The sequence below is a fragment of the Colletotrichum fructicola genome (assembly GCF_000319635.2).
Source record: "Colletotrichum fructicola Nara gc5 chromosome Unknown KSG_Nara_v1_contig02, whole genome shotgun sequence".
NCBI classification, from domain to species: Eukaryota; Fungi; Ascomycota; class Sordariomycetes; order Glomerellales; family Glomerellaceae; genus Colletotrichum; species Colletotrichum fructicola.
This window is the reverse complement of record NW_027094052.1, coordinates 365,047-388,252: the sequence shown is the minus strand read 5'-3', so window position 1 is coordinate 388,252 and position 23,206 is coordinate 365,047. Positions and strand designations below refer to the sequence as shown.

At 54.1% G+C, this 23,206-nt stretch overlaps 4 protein-coding genes across 4 annotated transcripts; 3 read left to right on the top strand and 1 right to left on the bottom strand.

Annotated features, from left to right (window-relative positions):
- Positions 1 to 741: 741 nt before the first annotated feature.
- PHO1-1 (Acid phosphatase PHO1) lies at positions 742 to 2,151 on the top strand (the record flags this gene model as incomplete). The annotated part of the gene is made up of 1 exon (XM_032031658.1): positions 742 to 2,151. One exon carries the CDS (start codon positions 742 to 744, stop codon positions 2,149 to 2,151), a length of 1,410 nt encoding a protein of 469 aa, XP_031888992.1.
- A 6,217-nt stretch (positions 2,152 to 8,368) lies between these two features.
- Positions 8,369 to 13,808, top strand: CGGC5_v002780 (uncharacterized protein; the record flags this gene model as incomplete). The annotated part of the gene is made up of 2 exons (XM_032031655.1): positions 8,369 to 8,420; positions 8,512 to 13,808. 2 exons carry the CDS (start codon positions 8,369 to 8,371, stop codon positions 13,806 to 13,808), a joined length of 5,349 nt encoding a protein of 1,782 aa, XP_031888683.1.
- A 6,112-nt stretch (positions 13,809 to 19,920) lies between these two features.
- Positions 19,921 to 20,660, top strand: CGGC5_v002779 (uncharacterized protein; the record flags this gene model as incomplete). Its single annotated transcript, XM_032031654.1, has 2 exons — positions 19,921 to 20,477; positions 20,537 to 20,660. 2 exons carry the CDS (start codon positions 19,921 to 19,923, stop codon positions 20,658 to 20,660), a joined length of 681 nt encoding a protein of 226 aa, XP_031888682.1.
- Positions 20,661 to 21,092: 432 nt separating this feature from the next.
- Positions 21,093 to 22,253, bottom strand: DFG5-1 (Mannan endo-1,6-alpha-mannosidase DFG5; the record flags this gene model as incomplete). Its single annotated transcript, XM_032031653.1, has 1 exon — positions 21,093 to 22,253. One exon carries the CDS (start codon positions 22,251 to 22,253, stop codon positions 21,093 to 21,095), a length of 1,161 nt encoding a protein of 386 aa, XP_031888686.1.
- Positions 22,254 to 23,206: the final 953 nt, after the last annotated feature.

The following is a 23,206-nucleotide window of genomic DNA, read 5'->3' as shown; positions in this document are numbered from 1 at the left end:
TGTTGTGGTCGCACAGCGCAGCATCAAGACGGGCCTTACGTAGCGATCATCAGACTGCCGAGATTCTCGACCAATCCAGCGCGTTCGGTACCTTGGGCCCCCCGGGAAATTTTCAGCAATGCCATCGGGAGAGTGTGGTTACCAATCGCGAGAGCCGCAACATGTTTGCCTGCCGATGATCATGTATGCCTGGAGGCTGTTCGTCCAACGTCATGACGTAGAGCAGAGCCGCCAGGCACGAAAGAGAGAGAGAAAAGCAGGCTTGCTGAATGTGGGGAAGACAAAGAAGGCCTAGGCCCCGCGCCGCGTGGTTGCTCGCCTCTGGGCTGGTCGCCGGCTGGTGGTCCAGTGCGAATAGCGCGTGGGCGGCGGTCGTTAGGGCCCAGAAAACAACGGCCAGTGACGTCGGAGTCCGTCGGAGGGACCGGGGGGTAAAAGTGGGCTGGCTGCCACTGCTTGCACCCGGCTCCCGCTACCAGGACCAGGACCAGGACCAGGATCCATTCCATCTCATTCATTCCACTCACTCACTCAGCAGCACCTTTCCGGGCTCCTCAATGATCTCACCGTTACTGAACGCAGCCCTGGTCGAGATGCCCAGCATGGTCGTATAAATCTCCTTCGAGGCTCTCTTTTCCCACCACTAGCCAAGCCATTTGGTGAAATTCCAAAGCCTCTCCGCTGTCTTTACCGAAGTGCGATTAGTGATACCCCATCGCCTGAGTGCGAACTTACACCACAATGGCCGGCAAGCTCCTCCACCTCCTGCCCCTCGTGGCCTACACCTCAGCATCAACGCTCTACTCAACATACAAATTCAACCCCCTGGAGCATCTCGGCGGCATCGCACCATACTTCGAGCCCCAAGACCCTCCGGCCTCCCCCGACGCGCCCCTGGGCTGCACCGCATCCCGCGCCGCCTACCTCGTCCGCCACGCCGCCATCTACGCCAACGACTTCGACTTTGAGGAGTACATCGAGCCCTTCCTCGAGAAGCTCGGCAACAAGACCAGCCTCGACTGGTCCAAGGTCCCCTCCCTCAGCTTCCTCGCCGACTGGGACGCCCCCGTCTCCGAGGCCGAGACCTCCATCCTCACCCGCGTCGGCCGCCTCGAGGCCACCCAGCTCGGCGTCGACCTCGAGTTCCGCTACCCCAACCTCAAGCTCCCCCAGCGCGTCTGGACCTCCTCCGCCGAGCGCACCTACAAGTCCGCCCAGTCCCTCGTGCGCGGCCTCGAGATCGACGACGACACCATGAACGTCGTCTCCATCTACGAGAGCAAGGAGTCCGGCGCCGACAGCCTGACCCCCTACAAGGCCTGCCCGGCCTACTCCTCCTCCGCCGGCAGCGAGCAGTCCGGGAAATTCCAGGAAAAGTTCGCGACCCCCATCACGAAGCGCCTCAACGCCCTCGCGTCCGACTTCAACTTCACCGTCAACGACGTCTTCGGCATGCAGCAGCTGTGCGGCTACGAGACCGTCATCCGCGGCCGCTCCCCCTTCTGCAACCTCGACCTCTTCTCCCCCGACGACTGGCTCGGCTGGGAGTACACCGAGGACATCCGCTACCACTACAACGTCGGCTACGGCAATAACGTCGCCCCCTACGTCGGCATGCCCTGGCTCAACGCCACCGCGAACCTGCTCATGGCCGACGCCGCCGACGAGGACCTGTACGTGAGCTTCACCCACCGCGAGATGCCGCCCATGGTCCTCGTCGCGATGGGGCTCTTCAACAACTCGGAGCCCGGCTTCGGCGCCGCGGCCGACATCAACGCGACCTTCCCCCTCGACAGGATCAACTACCGCCGCGCGTGGCGCAGCTCCAACATCCTGTCGTTCCTGAGCAACATCGCGATCGAGAGGTTGAACTGCACCGGCAGCTACGGGTACGAGGACGGGGAGTACTACCGCGTGCTGGTGAACAGCTCGCCGCAGCCGCTGCCGGATTGCGCGGACGGGCCCGGCACGACGTGCTCGCGCAGCGGGTTTGAGACGTACATCCAGGACCGCGTGGAGAGGTTTACCGGGTTCTCGGAGAAGTGCGGCGTGGAGTATGATAACAGCACTGATGTCATGTCGATATATCAGGATCAGTCTGTTGGAAATGGGACGACGGTCGGTAAGAGGTACACGGCCACGTTCCAGTAAATAGTTTTTAGACTCTTTCTATAATTATAATTGTTAATCAACTATGAACATATATCCGATGTGAGCCAGCGACTTTCTTGACTTGTTCTCTGATATGGACTGTTCAGTTTCTCCAGTGATCCTCGAGCGAGCCTGGCCGTAGTGACATGATCGAAACATCAATATCTCAGGACCTTTTAGCACTCAGAAGTTTGTCTATTGATGCTGACCAATTTGACAGTTTCCACACGCCGCGTCATGTTGAAGGACTATGAGTACAACTGGTGTCAGATCGTCGACCACCCGCATCATCATCTCAGTGATGAAGTTCCTGCTTCATTCACCACGACGTCAGCCGTACCGGCATCAACGACATTGGCAGTTGCAGAATGTTCGCTCGTACGATGCTATAACTCATTTTAGTCTTATAACCCCCGGTGAGCTGTGCCACGAACTATGTGATTTGGTTGAATCACAGTCTCCCTTGACGACATTCTCTGCTATGGTGTGTTTCGTTCATTCGATCTGGTACCGCAGCGTGAAGCATTCAAACACGGCGCAGTAAGTGACGCCTCTTTTCAAAGGCTTCCCCTCCCTGCCATCCTCTCTCGTTCTCACGATCCGATTGATACTATCTAGTCCGCTGGCCATCCTTCTTCAACCAGGGACTCCTTCGAGTTGAGTGAACGACACGGATTCAGTGTAAATATGCCTCGGAGCGTGTCATTTCTCCCTGCTTGCGATGGTGATAACAGCTTCAAGCAACTCAGACCACGTCAAAACGCTATCAGATGTTGCAGAATACTTCTACTAGCATACTGAACCCCTGATACATCTCATGGACCTAAAACCTCTAGGCCGTCACCTTTGGCACACTCGTTCCTCCGTCATATGCCACTCGAGAATATGACGTTCCACGCATCCTTCGCGCGCACGCATCATGAACTTCTCGAATACACCCAGCGCTGGTATCCCGCGTCGATCATGACGCTTCACCTGCGCCCTGCGTGGCGCTTTGTATCGTCACCAGAGTAGGATCCCAGAACGTTGGACACTCCGAGCAGGAGTTTGAGCGTGATTCTTCTTTCCTGGCCTGGAAGAATAGAGTAAATAAGGCCCCTCGACACATCAACACACTCATGGTCCCAAAAGTAGCAAGTTTGATTCCTACGACGACCCCATCTGAACTCCAACCCGTTTGCCCACATCAAGTTGCAGGCGAGCATCATCAAGACGTGCAACTGTTCCCATGAAGTTATATTGGATTGGTTTGTGAGCAATGAGCAAGACGATTCCACCGTGAATCCTAGGCATCAGTAATAGTTGGAAGTTGGCAAATGACACAACCATAATCTGGCAACATATGAACGCTTGTGGGGCCCCAAAGCCCCCCATATTCAGCCATGTACATGTCCATAAAGCTTGGGGAGGCTTCGGGATATACCGGTGTTGGTCAATATAGCCCCTGACCCTCTGAAGAGGAGCACTCAGATGAACTTGCAAAGGCTGGCAGTGTGCGGAGACTCGTCTGGAGACACTTTCCCAAATCATTTACTGCCAAGGCTTTCAACATCATAGTCAATCATTCTGGGACAGGAGACGGCGGCTAAGAAAGAGAAACACAACGGCCGCTGATCCGCAGTTCAGAGTACAGCTCTTGCGATTGTGCGGAAACCGCCGAACAGTCCGATCAAGAACGCTTCTGGAACACCTGGCATGAAGTCAAACGGACGAATCAACCAGGTTCAGGCAGATCAATGTTTACATAGCCCCCAGCAACTCGCGCCGAAACCCTGACAACAACATGAGTGACACGACAGAAACGTCGATGGGGCCAATTACTAGGCGGATGCCTGTGGACTAGCGCCGGGAGTGCAGATTACCCAGCGATGGCATATGCAGCCCTAACCTCAATGGCCCATTAAGAACGCGGTGTTAATGGGGATTGGGAAGGATTGCGTCAAGAGGTCATGTGTCGGCTGACGGGCCCGTCGTGTTGTCGCTGGGCGACTTATTGGTTGGTTCCAAGACACAATGCCTCCACGTGCTGATGCAACTCGGTACTCGTCAAGAACCTGGAACGGCTGCTCCCACGAGCGAATCGCGGTGTGGGATGACCAGATCTTGATACGGCTGGGGCCGCATCCACTCATTGGGTTGCTTGGGCTGGCAGTAATCCAGGTCCGGTCAATGCCTTGGGCAAAGACGATTTGAGGGGGCAGGAACAACCTCACGAGGACAGCGTATGCGAGATAAACAAGAAAAGGGGCCTCAAAATACTCGCAAGACCCGCATCATCTTGGGCGCGATAGGGTGGCCGGGGACGGGAGGATGCAGGAAGGACAAGGGGCGACTTGGCGAATGGGGAATTTGGTTTCGGATGAACGAAGGTGGTCGACTGGCGAATCTGACGTGCATGAAACGAGCGATCTGTCGGCGGCCAGAAGCGGGATGGAAGGGTATTCTGGTACCGTGACTGGAATCTTCAAGGGGATGGCGGGCGGTTGTGGCACGAAATCATCGTGATACCACTCGGGCGGCGCAAGTGGCTGGATCTTTCCAGCAGCGTGGTAGAGGCCAATTTAGAGGCCGGGTCTCCCACACCAGACGCGGCACAGAAGACGGGGTGGAAATGGGCGGGATAGCTGTTGCATCGAGAAGACGTCGCGTCGTGAATGCGAGCCCAGTGCATGGCGTTTGCTGCTGGAGAGGCCTCTTGTCATGTGCGACGTTGTCGTCTCCAATTATCGTGCATCGCGCGGATACCTGCCCCTAGATGGCCGAGATAATATCTCGGTCATGTGGCAAAGTCAGAGGGATATCTATCAACGGTGAGTGCGTGTCGACGAAGGCGAAGTCAGCGCTGAAGAACTTGACCGAAACGTGGCCTTTGCAATTGACCTCTCGTGGTGCAGTCCGGCGTTCAGGAAGTCGGATGGATGCTGGAGGTTCACCAGTCGGTCTGTCGATAGCCCCCCGGTCAGCATTTGGACAGGCCTTTGGTGCGGCGGCGGCGACGAGGTCGCAGGTGCAGGACGGTGGCAGGAGAGCGGCTCGGTAGTGGGCGATTGGCTGCAGCGATGGGAAGTGGTGTCGAGGTTGTCGAGGGTGGTGGTGAAGCGGGTGGTGTGGGTTGATGCTGGTTGGGCTGGCGGGGGTTGATTGGGCCCTGTGATGCGTTGGCATGGCGTGCCAGCCTCGTGGAGGACGCAGATTGGATAGCGGGCGACCAGGGCAGCCCTCAGTGCGGTGCGGTTGGTTGGTGGTCGTGGGTGCTGGAGGTCTCTTGGGGTCTGGTCTGGACGAGAGGACGCAGACAGGCAAGCAGGGTGGCCGAGCATGTAAAACAAGAGGGCCAAAGGCTATGCATGCCAACTCATCCAGCAGCCAGAAGCAGAGGTAATTTTGAACTGATGCGCGTCGGCTGGACCGCTGCCTGCCCTGTCAGTTGTTCGCTGTCGTTGCATGTACCGCGGTATTCGTATCGTCCGTCGGTGAAGCTTGATTTGCCCGACTTGTTGAGAGACACACGATGAAGTGGACGGCTAGCATGGCATGGCATGGCTAGGAGCATGGCATGGAGCGGCCGAGGGGCTGTACGGTACTCTCTGTCTGTATCCTCACAGGTGCATCAATGGAGATGTGTACTCCGTACCGCATGCATCCCTTCCCTGGGCCCCGAGATACGGAAATGCATTCGCTGTTGCTGCAGACCGCCTCTGCCTCTGCCTCTCTCTCGTCTGGCTCTGCCCCCGGGGCCGAAAGAAATACTGCATTTGTGCAGCTGTATGTGTGCCTCCGTTTCCAGGCGGGTACAGCTGGCCATCTCGCAGGGCAGCAGTCATCTGCTGCATGGCCGGTGGCGCTGGCGAATAATTGACGAGTACGTATCTGAATCGGTGCAGCGACAGGCGTGTCCGACCTTGCACGACAGGACAGGCCGACGGGCAGTGAGACGCGACGGCGAGGAGGCACCGAGGCAACGGACGGGAGGCACCTCAAGTGACTGCTGCTGTCGTGGAGCGTACGACAAGCGACAAGCGACAACTTGACAAGGCGGCGACGACGGTGGTTGTCCGGTTGAAGAAGGATGAGGTGGTGAAGTACTCTGCAGCAGACCCCAATTCAGGCAGCTCCCTGTCTTTTCGGGCCTGTCTGCGTTGTCTTTGGGGTGAGACAGGGACAGCTTAAGCAGAGGAGATGACGATGGCGAATTCAATAAAAAGAAATGTCATGCGGTCGCTGTGGTTGGCCCCGACTGCTCTGGGTCGGTCTGGGTACCCACGATAGTCCATGATCCATGATAGCGCTCGTCGAGACAGAAGCAAAACAAAAGCAAAAACCTCAATGTCTCTCTTGTGGTGTCGACGGTTTGATGGTGCTGATGCTGATGCTGGTGTTGGTTCTGATTAGTGATTGTGATAACGGCGGCGGCGGTGGTGGTGGCTGCCGACCAGGACGGGGATTCGATTTGTTGAATGGGAATTTGAGCGTTGGCCATTGTGTCTTTCCTCTGCTGTAATTCTTTTTCTTGTCTTGTCTTCCTCCTTTCCTTCTAGTGCGGGTGTGCGTTGGCGCTGGCGTTGGCGGCGAACGTTTTCGTCCAATCTCTGTTCCAACCTCACCCGCAGCTGTTGGGTTGGGTTGGTGCAGCTGCACCTGCCCTGCAGCGCCTGCTTCTTCTTGTTCTTCCTCCATTTCGCGGGTTTTGTGTGCGAAGTGTGAAGTGGCAGGTGGGAGAGGCGCGCTCTGTCCGTTGCTTCTAGCTGTGTTTGGTCTAGGCCCGTTTCCCTCCTTCCCCTCGGTGCCCTCCATCACTCGCCCAGCCCTTACCCCACGCCGCTTCCTGCCTCCTTTCCTCGCCTCGCCTGAGGTAAGCTTCCACAGACGTTCCTTCTTCACGGGGCGGGAAATGCACGCCTGCCCTGAGAGAGATCAATTCAGGTCAGGTACCTGGGAAGGAGGCGCGGTGTATTTCGTCCGTGCCTCCTGCCTCGCGTCGTGATTATGTGTGTACCTGCCTTGAAATATTCCTCACTCTGTGCAGCTGCGAGTGGTCATCCATGCCTTCCCTCCAAATAACCAGAGGCAAGTAAGGCAAGTCAAGGATCCGCCAGCAGTTCGCAGCAGTGCCATGGTCTATCCCTCCACATCAGTTTTGGGAAATGGAAGGAACCACCTGGACCTAGGCACTGCGCAAAGTTCCCTCTGCGCTGGCTTCACGTTTTGGCTTCTCCATGGCTCCTGGCTCCGAGGCCGCGCCCTTTTCCTCACAGCGAGGTCCCTTCCATGCTTAACCGCTGGCCTCCTCGTGCCCGGTCGGTCCTGGTTCCGGGGAGCGGCCCCATCAGGTTGGCCCCTGTTGACCCGACGGTCCTTGACCAAAATACCGGTGTCCAGCGAGTCGGGCGTGGAGATGGTGGAGGGGGAAGGGGAGGGCGGTGGTGAGCTGTTCCATTGCAGTCCAGCTGGCGCCGGCACTGACCAGGTGTGGTGCAGCTGCCCACTTCTCGCCTCTCACCTCAGCGTGGGCTCCCTGCTCTTGCCCGTAGCGTGCTGTTGCCGTTACTGTTGCTGTTGTCGTCGTCGCTGTTGCTGTCGTTCGTTCCTGCTCCACGTCTCCTCCTGCACGTCGCCAGGTCGCTTCCTTGTACCTGGTCTGCCTCAACCGCCTGGTACCTGACCAGCGTGACGTACCGCGGTACCTTCCCTCCAGACCAACCCAAATGGAACCAAGCCACCCCTTGCTGTTGCCGTTGCCCGTTCCTTGCCTTTCCTGACCGTGCTGTGCCTCCCACTTCTCTCTCGCCTTGCGACCCTTGTCCTTCTTGTCCCGTCCCTTCCTCCCGAATACCTTAAACACCAGCCGCGACCAGACCTTCCGATCTTGCTACCACGGCGTATTTGTTTTCCTTCTTTCAGGAACCTCTCTCAACACCAAGCAACTTTGCTTCCCGACCTCGAGCGTCGACACTCGACCGAGCCCGAATCCGCGAGGAACTGGCATTGCGCCGGCCTCCCCATCTCTTCCCCCCCCTCTTGCCGCCCAGTCTGCCCCGCCGAAGCAGACTTCAGATCCACCACCACCACCAACGAGGACGAGCTTCGTCCCCAACAGCGCACATCCCACATCAGACGGTCGCGACAGCACAGCTTCCGAGTTGCGCCACAGCTGCTGCTATTGCTCAAGCTGAAGCTGCCCGCCTGTCTTCCCACCGATTCTTCTAATGTTCGCATTATGATTTCCATGCAGCGTTCTCTTTCATCGCCCGTCCGCATAGTGTCTGCTCGTACGTCGCACACCCGCTTGCCCTGGCGCCCAACCACGGCTTCTTGCTTGTGTGCGCCCCCATGCTGACCAACGCTGCTTGTCCGCCGCAGCTGCTTCACAAGATGGCGCGAACCCCCCGCGATCTCCGACTCCTCCCTCCGAGAGTTACAATACCTCCTTCAGATCCCGCCGTCAGCAGCGATCTCCAAGTCCCACACAAACCCCCGAGGCTGTAGCGCTGCCCGTCCGCCGAAGCGAAGACGTCCCCCGAAGAGGCTCCCACCAGAAACCCGTAATAGCCCAGGCTGTGACGCCCACTGCTTCGTCTCCTGTCAAGGCCACAATGGAAACTTCCCAGGAGGACACGCCCTCACCGGTCGCCGAAAAGACAGCTTCACCAGCCGTCCGCAAGGCCCTGCTCCCAGATCCCTCTTTGTACACGAACCCTCACATGGCCCCCGAACCCGATGCCACAACTTTGGAGGAACTTGCCCACCTGGTTAGGTTGTCCAAATACCAGGAGCGCAAGCGCGCAAACACAAGGATTCGTTTGCAGAGGAACCTCATTTCTACAGCACTGTCTGCCCGTTTGAATCGCTGTGGTGAGATTGCCCGGAAGAACTTGGTCGATTGCTTCCGCTCCGATGACAAGAAGACCTTTTCTGCCCTCTTTAACGCCATTCACGATGTGCGCAAAAGCTGCGACGAGCTGCGTCGTTACGCGCTCTTGGAGCCGGAGCTAGACTCACTGCAATCACCGGCCTTGGCCTCCTCGGAAAGCCTGGAAACCCCGCCCAAATCAACATCGGGTGCCAGTTCTCTTGGTTCTATGACCCCTTTTCTATCTGAACTGCCCGCATCTATTCGGGAAATATTTCTCAACTTTCTGACCCAGATCCGGACAAACCCAGACTATTTGGCTACGAGGTTGTGTTCTCTAACCCCCGCAGAATTGAACGCTTTTACCAGTTTTCACCAAGGACTTGAGCCTGTTGAATCTGTGCTGCCTTACCATGGCCGCTCTAACACCCGGGGCCACGTGGGATCTAGCAGCCGAACGCCCGCCCACCTGCCCACTGCAATCGAGCGCCTGCTCTCCTTCCAGCGGCACGATCCCCTATCGGCTTTAATACACACCTGCTTCGCCAACTCTGCTGGACCTGACAGTGCCGAAGACCGGAGGCGCACCGAGATCTGGGGAACGGCCTTGGCGCGGCTCATCACGGAGTCCAAGTCTGCCAGCGAGCCCATGCTGATATCTGTTCTCAATGTCTGGACGGCCATGCGTGACTGGTCTGGAAAGTCCAACATGGAGTGGTACTTGATGAAGATCCTTGAGGATGGCGCATTTCTTCTGGACAAGGCCGAGGACCAGCATGGAACCCGATTCAACCTGGCAGACTGGACTTCCAAGGACAGTATCGCTGCTGAGGAATTCTACGACCGTGCCGTCAACGAACTGTTTGAAATCATTGATGACGAGGACGCAACAGGCATTCCCGAGGGCCTTATCGAATTGGGCAACGCAATCCTGAGAAAGCTAGACAACAAGCTTGTCGAAGGCACTCGCAATTGGTTTGTATACAAGTGGCTCTTCTCAAGCTTTTTACTTGGCGTTGTCATCCACCCGGAAAGCCATGGCCTTATGGGCGAGTACCACATCACCGAGTACGGGCGTCAGAAGATCCTCAAACAGGTTGCCATGAGGGCGTCCCAGCTGGTTGTGGAAATCACCTGGAACAAGAAGGGAACTGTTTCTACCCCACCCAAGATTCAGGAGCACGTTGAGAGTATTCTGAACCGCTTCAAGCGATCCCGCTCTCAGAGGCCCCCGCCTCGGCTACTTCCCGCTCGCTCCATTACCTCCCTCCGAGAGACTGTTGAGGTTCACCCCTACTTGGTTGTCAGCCCCGCTGACTTGGTCACTCTGGTGAACGCTCTGTTCCCTGAGCGTCGTCCCATGTCTCAGTCTAGCGGGCTGAGATCCGGTGCACCATCTATTTCTGGCTTCTCCGCAATCTCACAACCTATCTCCATGGCAGGCAGTCGACAAAACTTTGAAACAGCCTCCATTCTCAGCACGAGTGCATCGTCGGTTCTCAGCGATGCCACGACGTCTCGAGAGACGAACATAGAGGAGCAACGGACTGGCTCACCCCAACGGTACTCGCCCCCTGTTTTGGATCCTCTGTCTCAACGACGACTCAGCAACTACGAAGACGACGGCTACCGCCTTCGCTTTGCTTTGCGAGAAATGACTTCTCAGGTTGGAATGGATGTCATCCAAGGTTCCTGCCACCCGTGTGCCGAACGTTGGGCTGTCTTGTTCATCTCTGCGGATGGAAACAGCTTGTCCAGCCAGATGACTTACGATCCAGACGAGGAAGTCGAAGAGGAGGAAAACTCCTCGACGAGTGATACTGACGATGATGAGATTGACGACAAGCCCGAACTGGACAAGGATTACCATCAACTCCGAGACTCCATCCTGAAGCTCGTTGAGGACTATGAGATACCCCAGAGTATTGAACCCCAAGGTGGCCGGGCCCAATTCAGTAACCGCGCCACTGGCATCAAGAAGTACCGATCGAAGAACAAGATTATCACTGCTGAAAAGTCCACACCCAGCAGGAATCCCTATCGCCGGCGCGAGGTCGAAGCACAAACAAGTCAAGCCGATTTACAAGCCAAGGAGACTGCGCCTGCGCAAGACTCGGAAAATTCCGAAGGCCACGAGACTGAGCCGCCCTCCGTCCTCGTTGCCATGCTGAATGCAGCGTCCTCCCAGTCACGAGCCCAAGCAGATTTCGTCTCAGCGCACCTTTATTGGAAGACCTTGCAGCAGCTCAATGCTCTCAGCTCAGAGTCTCTCAGGCGCAACGGCTTTGCCATCCTTCTGAACATCTTCTCTCGCGGCCCCAGAGACTCCATCCGCCGTTGCGCATCTGCCATCGAGGAGTACGACGCGTGGCTCGTCTGGTTGAAACAGAGCCAAGAGCGTCACGAAGGTCTTATTGAGGCCATGATGAAGAGATTGCGTGCTCTTCGTGACAAGATGTGGTACGTCACTGACGTCCGCAACTCTGCGCCTTACGAACAGAGTCGCAACATTTGCGCAGCTCTCAAGACGATGGGAATGCCCCGGCGTTACAACTCCTACCAACGCAACCGTGCCCATCTGGCTCGAGCACCCGCATCCAGTTACCTGTACCGCACTGAGACTCAGATCATGGACCTGCTTGCAGCCTCAGAAGAGCAGGGTGGCCCCAACAAGCTGAGTGACGACCAAGCGGATAAGACATCACGCTGGCTTCAACAAGCTGGTGTCGAGAACTTTTGCTGCGGAGAAGAGAGGATCCACAGATTCACCTGCGAGGTGGACACATGTATCTCCAAATTGATCGGAGAGTCCATCATGGACGGCCCAGTCCTTTGGTCGAGCGAGCTCTACCAACGCGACAGGCGCAACCTGGAAACCAACAACAACAAAGGTCCCCGCGACAGAGAACACAACTGGGACGATTCTGCTAGCGTCATGAGCGACCCCGAGCGACGATTCATGTCTACTGGTCGTCCCAACTCTGTTCGGGATCTCCGAGCCATGTCAGCTCACAATTCTAGTCAGCAGTCCTTCGACTCTGGCAGCTACCGTTTCTCAAGGGCAAGCACCGTCTTGTCCGACATCGTCGATGGACCGGACTACTTTGGCGTTTCTTCGCCTGTCCACACCATCGACTCCAGTTCTACGTTCTGGTCACCTTTCCAGTCGGCCATCTCACCGAGCTCTACCACATCTCGGGCCCAGTCTCCCACGACAAGCGTGACAAATCTGTCCGCCTCCTTCCAGCAACACTCCCTTGGCTCTCATGCCAGTCACTCCATCGGTCGACCAGGCACCTCGGCATCGTCCAATGAGACGGTGCATCAACAGCGACTCTCCGAAGAGAAGGCCCGTTTTCTCAACGAGCTGCGCCAGACTTTGGTCAGTCTTCTCCTCTCTGATCTCGGTACGCTTGTCTTTGCTCGCGGCGCAGAGACCGATGATTGGTTTTCGACTTTGGGCCAAGAGTGCATTGATCGACGCGACTCGCTCGACAGACGAGCACGCCGGATGGGCAAGTCAGGCAAGCTGCGCGTCATTGAGAAGAAGAAGAGTTTTGGAAACTTGCGAGGAGCCGGAGAAACCGACAAGAACTCCGAGACGACGGAAACAGGCAGCACTCCAGGCAACGACAACTCTGCAGCCACCACTGAGACCATCTCCACCCGTTCCAAGCAGCCTGCCAAGGAATCGACCCCCGAGTTCCCCTTTAAGAAGGCCTTCCAACGACTCCTCCGCATGTTCAGCGTTCACCCCAACCCTCACGCCAAACTGGGCGCTCTTTACGAGCTGGAGCAGCTCATTGTCGCTTCTCTAGCCACTGGTTCCAAGAAGTCCCGACTTGGATGGAACCGGTCCGAGTTCATGTCACCCGCAGCCGATGAGTCCACCGTCAACAGTCGCTCCAACCCTCTCGAGGAGGTGATTGACAATGTCAGAGAGAGGCGGTCTCATGCTCTCCAGCAGTTCCCTCTTAACTCCCCGCCAACTGTTGGTGGCCAAATGAGACCAGGCACTTCTGACGCTCGGACGGTTGCCTCGAACAGCGCGACGAACAAAGACGCCATCACCAATGTCCTCCGAACTCTCTTCCGCGACTCTTCTATCCGTCCCAAGACGCTTTTCCGTGACCTGCAATTCATCGCAGCTTTTGTCAACCCAACAATTCTGGACAACACCGAGAAGGGCACTGCCTTTTGGGATACTGGTCTTGCAGCGCTAGGCCTCAAGCAAGAGGTCTGCCGTACCATGATTGAGGTAGCGGACGAGGTTCAAGGCGTCTACACCAGCACTCGCAAAACCACAAACGATACACAACTTCACGATACCGAGCGGCTGGATACCGACTCGCCTCCTCCTGTCACCACAGCATACAGCTTGGCGCAGGCAGGAAAGATGTGGACTATTACGGCCAAGGAGGGTCTTCCCACAGCTCAACGTGAGCTGGCCATCTTTTACCTATCCAACCCCGAGCTTGTGGAACGCACCACGCTGCCTCTGTCTAAGCCTCGCGAGGTCTTCAAGCAAGCCGTCATGGACAAGTACGCCGGCACTTCCGGACGCAGCGGTCCAGGTGCCAGCAGACTGTATGCTGCAGACCGAAGCCGGGCTTCTGGCGGCTCCTCCAGTTTGGGTGCTGTCGGCGCTCAGCATCCCGGCCAAGACTCGGGGCTCAAGGATGGAGACGTCCGCAGCGACCCCGCACTCATGTGCGTGGCGGTCCACTTCTTCCAGGCGGCAGAGCAAGGCGGCGATGAGCTGGCCACATCCTTCCTCCGCCAGAACGAGTTCAATGCAATGGCTTAGGCTTTGCATAGAGGTGCGAACCATTTACGTTTATAACTCTTGATTTGATGCATTTCCTTTCGCCAGCTGCGCCGGGGGCGGGCTCTTTTTTAAATGACTCTAGGAATTTCACGATGGCATGTGCGGTCTTATTTATCATGGCATTTACATCGGCATTTACAGCGGAGGTCAGTATTGTAGGCATGTTGTCGCTTGACAACTGGACAGAACACGTGCTCGAATGCTTTTCGTTTCTTTGATACACTCAACCCATGTAGACAGTGGGACATTAGCAGCGGGCATATGGTTTTGGAGGATATACCACTTCGTATGATTATGACTAGGATATGAAATATAGGCTTGGGTTAGACGATTACGAATGCCACACGTTTTTCTTTCAAGTGACTTGCCCTTTGCAATTGTGAACGCCAGTTCGACGGACTACGAAAGGAGAACAGCCGGCTGTAGAGCTCCGCCGTCTCAGCCGGTCGGCTTTCGGCGTCAGGGGACCAAGCCAAATGCTACGTTATCGCCATATCGCCTGGAAACGCTTGAATTGCACCAGTGTGTTTCTCAACCACTCAGGAGCACAACAGCACCCCAGTATAGCCTTTCCTAGGTCCTGACATTCATTGGTTCTTTTCCCTTACAATCACCGGTACTGTTTTAATCTACGCGTTCCTCTGCGAAGTCATCGTGATTCAATTCGCGTCGAATAATTGCAGGCGGACGCGTAGGGACGATGGGGTGGATGGTGCCAGGGTGCCCTCGGGTCCGCGGGCGTGCCCCGCTCTTGGTTCGCGACGCGCTGGAACGCGGTGACTTCAGGCGTAGGGGGTTTAAGAAATTGGCTTCCACCGACAATTTGGCTGTCCAGCTCTTGCAATTGAAATCTGAGTTGCAATTTCGGGTTTAAATACTTTTTGACGCGTGAAATTGCGGGGTTCTGTGGGAGTGACGCTGGTGCTTGCGTGCCCCTATTCGGCAGGCATGCCTTCAGCCGTTGTGGGACTGGGAGGCCATCCACGTAAGCCTTTCATGAGTGATTGTGAATAGACCGCGAAAAGCTTGGTGCGGTGGACTTTTTAAAGAGGACTTGTCATGTTAAGTTTAACTGTCAGACAATCTTGTAATCGGAACCCTGGGCCGTTTTCCTCAAGTCACTGCCACGCGTTGGTTAGATTGTAACCGCCATGGCCCAAACACAAGTAGAAGTGTTGAGCCTCGTAGCAGTAGAGACCTCCACTTTGGCGAAGGTATCATTCTTTGCTTCTGCCTGGGTATTCTCTCAGGACAATGCCCTAGAGATGTGGTACAGAGGTCGAAGGATACTCGTACTGGAATGACGGTATCGGGGTGCTTGTCCTCGAGAGCGCCGGGGCCGGCCAAAACACGTGGGAAGGATGCAATTCCGATTTTCACCGACTTGTCATTGTTTCTGGCGTCAAAAAAGCCCAGAACAATTCGCCTGTCAGTCTTTATAAACTTGGGGGGGGTTTCCTGTATCATTTCAGTTAGACGGCAAGGGACATGGAAGAGACTAGACTGTTGGAGTTCACGTGTGGCGCTTGTGCTCTGCTACTCATATACCGTAAGTTATCAGCTGTACTGCGCTATCAGAAACATTCGGGGGGGAAGAAGACCCGTGACGATGTTGACCTCGTCGATATGATTTCCAGGTACTGCTCAGTATCTAGTAGCTGCCGTGCCGTCTCTCCAAAATTTCAATGCTCTCTCTTATTCAAGAACAATAAAACGAAAACATAGAGAGAAAACGGCGGCAACGTGTTTTGATTTCCGGGCGTCGAAGGTTGTCAGATTGGTTGAGGTGTGCGTGTGTTTTCTACTGTCCATATACGAGATAGCTGTGTTGAGACAAGCCCAATCTTGAGACCCGTTTCGGATCGCGCAACACCTTCTTTACACGGATCCTTACGGCTGTAATATACTTGTGGGAACAAAGTCAAAATGAGAACATACCCTCAGAGATTCCACGGCGAACGTCTCGGAATTTGATGCTTATAGTTCTGAATATAAGCTCTGTCTGCTAACCTCTCCGGATTTGAGGAGTTGACAGCGACGAGCAGGAGTTCGCTGGCGCCATGTAAACTTTACTAATTTATACTGCTTACGATCGTCCAATATAGACTGTTGGAAGATCAAAAGTCATTCTTTATTGCTTGTATAAGTTTATCCTCCGTCTTCGCGGATGTGAATACAGCAAAGTCAAAGCCGAATGACAGGTAGCAAATAGTTCTGCAGGTGGGAAAAGTGTTATTGGATGCGTTTGCAAATACTATTTATGATCATGAAGGATATGAGACTTTTTGCCGTCGATGAAGTTGATCTCGCTGGAAAGCTGGGATATTATCTGGAAATATTATGCTACTTCATAAATGGGATACGAAATGGCTTTAAAGACATATCAACTGTGATTAACAACAGAAATCACATCGCTATAAAACTGAAGCTTGCTTTCTAATGTTTAAAAATTTAAGCAGAATGTACTGAGCCTGGTCAGGATTTGCATAACTATTCAAAGTTGCGTGCACTTGATTGCGAGCCTGTGATCGAGCAAAGAGAAATCCGAGGCTTGACGATTCGGATTGGGCCATCAAGTACGACGCCCAACACTGTTATGTATTATCTTCGATGCATTCATCACGAATACTTGGGTAATAAAAGCAAGTGAGTGAAAGCGTACTCAATTGTTTCAATGCGAAGATTGGGATCCGGACATGTCGACCGACATAGACACTGAGTGTTTTGATGATTCTGTGCGCAAATTCAACTCATAAGCCAACGAGCTCCAACTATCACAAGTCCAATTCATATGAACCGAATTGATTTTAAAACTGGTGCCCTTTGTAAGAGGAAAGAAAGTTAATCTTCGTCTACTCTAGATTCGCCAGCCTGATAGAATGCTGCACATCTTCATGGAAACCACATCCATGCGGTATACTTCCCGAGCTGTCTCCGAGGGCGGCTCTGGTTCCAAGGCTTAGGCTGAGATACCTCTACTATTGAATATCGGAGGAGTGATGTTTCAGACTCACATAGTACGCAGTGAGCTATTAGAAAGTGAATATGTGGCGCACAGAGGGCTTTTCCGTTGAAACTCGGAATCTCTCCCTCATCCCGAATTCCGACAACGAGGTTTCCGGCAGCTCACACGTGTCAACTCACGTGTGTTCTGAGCTCATATAGATAGGCCAGTTGCTGCCGTTACTTTTTGACAACCTACAGTCACCGTTAGCATTGTGTTTGTGACTTTGTATCATGTGTCCCCTTATCACGACAGTACTAGATTCATTCTACCCCTCCGGTCTCTGTGATGTAGTTATTCCTGCAGCTGCCAAAATCACTTCTACCATCATGCCAAAGCATACACATCTGACACCATTCGACTTTTGGCTTGAGAATACGTGAAACGAATGTTGCCACGTAAAAGAAACCGCGGCGATCCAGATTCCTCGACGACTCAATTTTCAATGTATTTCCAGCACCTGCGTGTTCGACAGGGTGGGGGCAATCTACGTTGCATAACCATTCACAATTGACTCTTCTCTGCCCCTTGCCCGACAAAAGAGCCCGACAAAAGAAACAACAATAGACTTGATTCCAGCTTTCGATTCTATCATCTATGGCCACGCGTTCCGAGTCGAATTGATTCGTCCAGCTTACCGATTTTTACTTTTGCAACGAAAACTTTCATCGCAATTGTAACCTCATCTGATGTCAATCTACCACCCTGACGGCTCTCGTTATCCGTCTAGGCATGTGGGCGCAAATATTGACGGCTTCAAACAGCCGGAAATTCCCGCATGCCATTTCCAGTCGGTCTGGTTGGGCGCTATTTCGACCAAGTTTAGTCAATATTCGTACGCCCAGGTCAACATCTCGAGGCGGATTCGCTGCATTCTCACAACCCTCAAGGAGGTACGCAACTCATCATGCTATTCCTCCTGAGTGCTGCATCCAGTTATCCGGGTCCCGCGGGCCCTCCTCCACACTTTCTTTTGGGTATTTGGGTAAGTTCAGTGTTAAGATGAGTCGCCGATCTTCACTGCGGGCTACCCAAGGTGACGAATCTCTCCCACATTTCCCGGGGACATGCCTGCGCGCTCAAGTTCAATTTACTCCATTTAGCCTGAAAACTTGGCTCTTTTTAGCGTGTCATATTCCACGGGTGCAGCATGGCTTTCCTAGTAATCTTGACAGAGTCAAACTATTCAAGGCGATGGGAAGCCTTGTTTACGTTTTGTTGTTGTTACTATGGCATCACAACATTGTGGTATGAAATCACAACATCCGGTTTCTTGTCATGACTGCCACCACCTTTGTAACCACCACGCCATTGATGCGGTAGTATGACAGAAATTTTGTTGCATGACATCTGCGAGAAACCAGCTTAGGCTTTCTCATTATTTCGAAACCGAACGGTAGAAACATCGTAGAGTCTGCCTTACCTCTAAGACTGAAACTCCCGGCCAGTAAACTCCTGTCAGAATTCGTAACCTCCGTCCAAGCGCAGCGGGTACCAGCTTTCAGCTGAACTTCCGACGAACCACCAGTTTCTCAGAACCCTACAGCAATCCCTATTGTGATGACGACGCACAACGATGCAGTGAAAAACACTCGACAAATGGATAGCTCGTTGTTGAGGGGGTTATGATGTGTACGGTGCCGATCATCCGATGTTCGAGAACAAGTCCTCCAGTCCCAGTGAGGGCTTCGTCATCTACACCGCCGCAGTCGATCACCATATAGCGGGTGAGTTAATAGTTGGTCAACGCAGAAGCGGCAGTCGGTGCCAGCCACAGCGATTCTGCTCCAATGGTGACCGAGGCAAAAGTGGTCCTCGTCTGCCCTAGAAGGCTTCGCGCTAAGGCAGTCTGCCAACAGACTTCTGGGGGGAAATTGGAAGCATAATTTTTAGAGCGCAACTTTTTCTGCTGCGGCTGGCGTTGTGGGCTCACTGACGACTGCTTCTGGCAGGTCCCCCGGTCTCAGAGTCTCTATCGGGACAATGGACCGCGAAGAATTGGGCATCGTAGAGTGCTGACCCGCGTGGACGGAGGGGCTTCCGGGCCGTGGAAAGGGGAAAAAGGGCAAAAGGGCAAAAGGTTCTCCTGAAAAAGTTGTCCCCTCAAGGCACAGGGGTTTCCGGGACCTATTTTGGGATGTGGGGGTGGGGGAATAGGCGTCGGGAGCCGCAAAGCTTGGGAGGGTGCTAAGCAGGGGTCTCCCTCTACGGGAAGTCCACCACGGACCGTCTTCCTCCTGCGCCACAGGGCTGTCAAGCCAACGGCTGCAGTACCGAGATCGTGGTTCATGCGTTTTCCGTCTCTTTTGTCGTGGGAATCGGATGTTGGTCGGCTGTCCGCCACACGGGATACCCATCGCTCATTCCGTCCCGATAACATCTATCGATTGACTGCCCAGATGGATATCCCGGCACGAGAACTCGCTCTCGCCCCAGTAATACTGATTCAGGAACGGGTTTGTAGCAATTCAACCATTGAGTGTCTCTTTACACTGGGATATACAAGCCAGAAAGGGATGTTTCACGCCTTTAGCTAAGCCATTCAGACGAACTAAGGAAACACGCCCACATCCATGGGCTTGTTCCGTGAATTCCCCGGCAATGTGGACTCTCAGCATGATCCCGAACCGCCACATTATCAGATAATACAACGCATCTTATCGATTACCCCTGGCGGATCGTGACGAAGACCTCACGTCTACAGGGTGACATTCGGGACCGTGCCCCAGTTACCAGCAAGGTTATCCGCAGAGAGGCTGAGTGTCGAGCCGCTTCGACGTCGTCGTAAGCTTCACCACATGGTGGACTTGCAGAGTTGAACGTGGTCCAACAACGTGGATCACCAAGACATCATCTTGATGTTTGCTGTATTCAGGAGAAGCTCATCTCGAACATAAAAGACATCCTTTTCCACCTCCAGATTCGATTTTCTTTTCTCCTCATCACACAGCACACTCAAGCATCAATCACTCAACTCAACAACCAAACACTTTCCGCTCTTCAGCACCAACCACTCTCTCACACTTCACTCACTCACCCAACAACTTTTCCAAGTTCTTCAACTTTTCCAACCCACCAACCTTCAAAATGCAGTTCACCATCGCCACCATCATTGCCTTCGCCGCCGCCGCCCAGGCCGGCCCCCTCGCTCGCCGCGACCAGTGCAACACCGCTCCCTCCGCGGCTGCCAACGCCGACGTCGCTCCCTTCTCCCAGCCCACTGCTGCCACCGCCGACGCCTGCCAGAAGCTCTGCGAGGCTGATGCCTCTTGCCAGGCCTTCGTCTTCGGCCTCCCTGAGTCTGGCAACACTCCTCTCTGCTGGCTCTACAACGTTCCCGCCGCCCAGATCCCCACCCAGTCCAACGCCAACCTGAAGGTCTTCGACAAGGCCTGCACTGGTGTTCCCACCACCGCCCCTACCCAGGCCGACAACGGCTCCTCCAACAACGGCGCCGCCACCAACAACGGTGATGCCAACGCCAACAACGGCCAGAACCAGGACCAGCCCAAGAAGCGCAACGTCTGCGGCGCCGCCCCCACCGGCCCTGCCACCAGCTCCCCCACTCCTCTCCTGACCCGCGAGGACATCACCACCCAGGACGCCTGCCTTGCTCTCTGCAAGCAGACCTCTGGCTGCCAGGCGTAAGTCTCAGACTCTTCTCACTCCTCTCTCACAGACATCAGACTAACAACCTTCTCAGTGTCGAGTTCGGCAAGCCCTCCGCCAACGAGCCCGTTGAGTGCCGCCTCTTCAACGTCCCCGCCTCCCAGCTCCCTGCCCCCACCGACGGCCAGACCTTCGTCGCCTTCGACACCGCTTGCTAAATGCATTCGCCACAACCTCGAAGCCTAGCCAGCCAGCTCAAGGACCTCTGAGTTCGCGACGATGAAGCCGATCGGGCCTGGCAGCGACTTCGCCAACTATGACATGACATCAAACCAGCTTGGGTGTTATGGGGGATGACGGATGATGTACACCACAAAAACCATTTCTTTTCTCTTTCTCTCTCTCTGTCCTCTTTGTCTTTCCTATGGTCACGGGCAACGTCTCTCTTTTTCCTTTTTTCTCTGAATCTCCTATAGAACATCGGGTCAAGAGCATAAGTGCCGTTTTGAATTGAAAATCGAAGCTGCTGTGCGCTTTCTTTAAAACTTTGGATCCAAATGCATCGGTGATATGACAGTGACTTGTAACTTGGAAGCCCAATTGGCTTTATAAACTTCAGAAGCTTAACCGCGCAGCAATACAAGCTTTCTTCACCTGTTGACTTTGGGGTCTTCAGCAACTCTCTCAAGCTCAACACCAAAGTCGAGGGGTTTCTCGACGGATGCAGCTGCCACCAGAGCAGCCACGCCTGAGTACTGAGTTCCGACATCCAGTTCAGTGGTGTTGAAGGGGCCAGTCCAGCGCAAGGAGGTCTGTCCGTTTCTTGAACCATATCCCCACAAGGCCTCGGCGTTCCGTTCCAAGAACTGTCGATAGCTAGGGTGAGGACTCCTCTTATGTAGCGTTGCTAGCCCACCAGTAAATATCCCCTTGAACAACCTCTGATCCCCATCGCATGGTTTGCCAGTCGTCTCGCAAGGCTCACGGAGAATACCCCGCTCGTTGACCAAATTTCTGTTCTTCAGCACAGCCTGCGCAATTCTGTTTGCATCATCCAAACAGCACCCACCAGGCGTAGCTTTGTCAAGTTCAACAAGTGCCCCGAGAATAACCCCTTGGTTGTACGTCCAGGTTGTTCCCATGTCGTTCTTGCAACGATCATTCAACCCATTATTGATGATTCCTTCCGAGTTGATCATACCGCTGTTTCTGAACCAGGACCACCCCTTTTGTGCCCCTTTCAGATACTTGCTCTTCTCCATGGCCGTGGATGCGCGGTTCGCGAGGTGGGCTGCGACGCTGAGATAGAGCTCGTTCTGAATGGCCCCGAGATACGGATGAGGATCGCTCCTCCTCCATGGGATGCCGCCATCACACTTCGTTCCCCAGGCATCCGTCATGTTGTCAAATATCGATTTGGCCGTGTCAAGGTATTCCGGCATAAAATGTTCAGTGCCCTGAGTCATATCTGAGGCCTTGATGAACGCGAGAGCCCACCAGCCGCCGTCGTCGTAGTAGTCATTGGTGAAGTTTCCACCGCCCTTACTCTTGTTCGTTTCGTACGTATGCGCGACAATTGCCGTGACATTCGACTTGAAACTCGTTTCGATCGTCGCGAGATCGATGAGAGCCGTAAGACATCGAGCGGATTGCCACCAATGATTCTCATCCGGCCAAAGGCCGAGACTGGCGTTGTAGTTCCTCGTTTGCAAGACATTGGCTGCCTGCAGAGCATGCTTCAGGAAACTAGACTGCACGACTGACTGGATTTGATTCAGTCCTGAAAACGAGAGGAACCTCGCGAATAGCATCCTGTCAGCCTTAGGCGATATGTGCCATTCCAGCTTGTGGTCTTTCCTGTTGTTGATCGGGTTTGAAATAATCTAAGGTTTTCATGTTTCCTCCATGGAGTTTGCGTGTTCCCGACTTCCCCATTTCTTAGCTCAATATGATGATAAAGTTTCACACTGTCTCTCAACACCCGACGTGACCGCAACCAAATAGACTTTCGGCCTGCAATGATCAAGCTTTCAATACAAAAGCCAAACCTGTAGCTTGTGTCGTCTGTTCAGAGCAATTAGCTGGGGTTTTGTCGGGTATCTTCAAACTTAATTCCATACCTAGGCAGGAATAAGGGACTGAACCTGTTGCATCTCTTCGGTAATACAACCAAGCTGCTGCCGTGCCGCATCATCATGCGAGTATACATCACAAATAGTTCCAAGAATACCAGATGTTCTTGGATTTCTCTGACAGCGCTGGAAGAACCTCAGCTTGCACTTGGAGGTATCGACCAATACTTATGCCTCCGCGCGGCGGAAACCCCATGGGCAGTCGCAATCATAGAAAGCATGAGAGGGAAGGGGTACATTGGCTGTGTTAATTTCTGACGAGAATCTGACTACCACAATCTTTTACTCACAAATTACGTCAATTCGTTCTTTTAAAGCTGTCTCGGCAACCCTTGAACTCGAACTAAGAGCAGACCGTACAGCAAATGGATAGACAAGCCGGCCGGGTAAGCGGGCGTTCAGGGAGACTTATATTTGGCCTGTCACTCTCACTGTCGTTTATTATACAGCAAAGAAATACATCAAGCTTTTGCATGTGACGGAAAAGAATGTTTCTCTTTCTGAAGTTTCAGTCTTGGTAGCATCTTGGTCGGTGATCAATCTGTCCGCAGCACTTTCGTCGCCTCCAGTCTCCAAACCATTCCCGCATTATTCAACGTTGTATAGAAAGAGGATAATGAGAAATACTCATT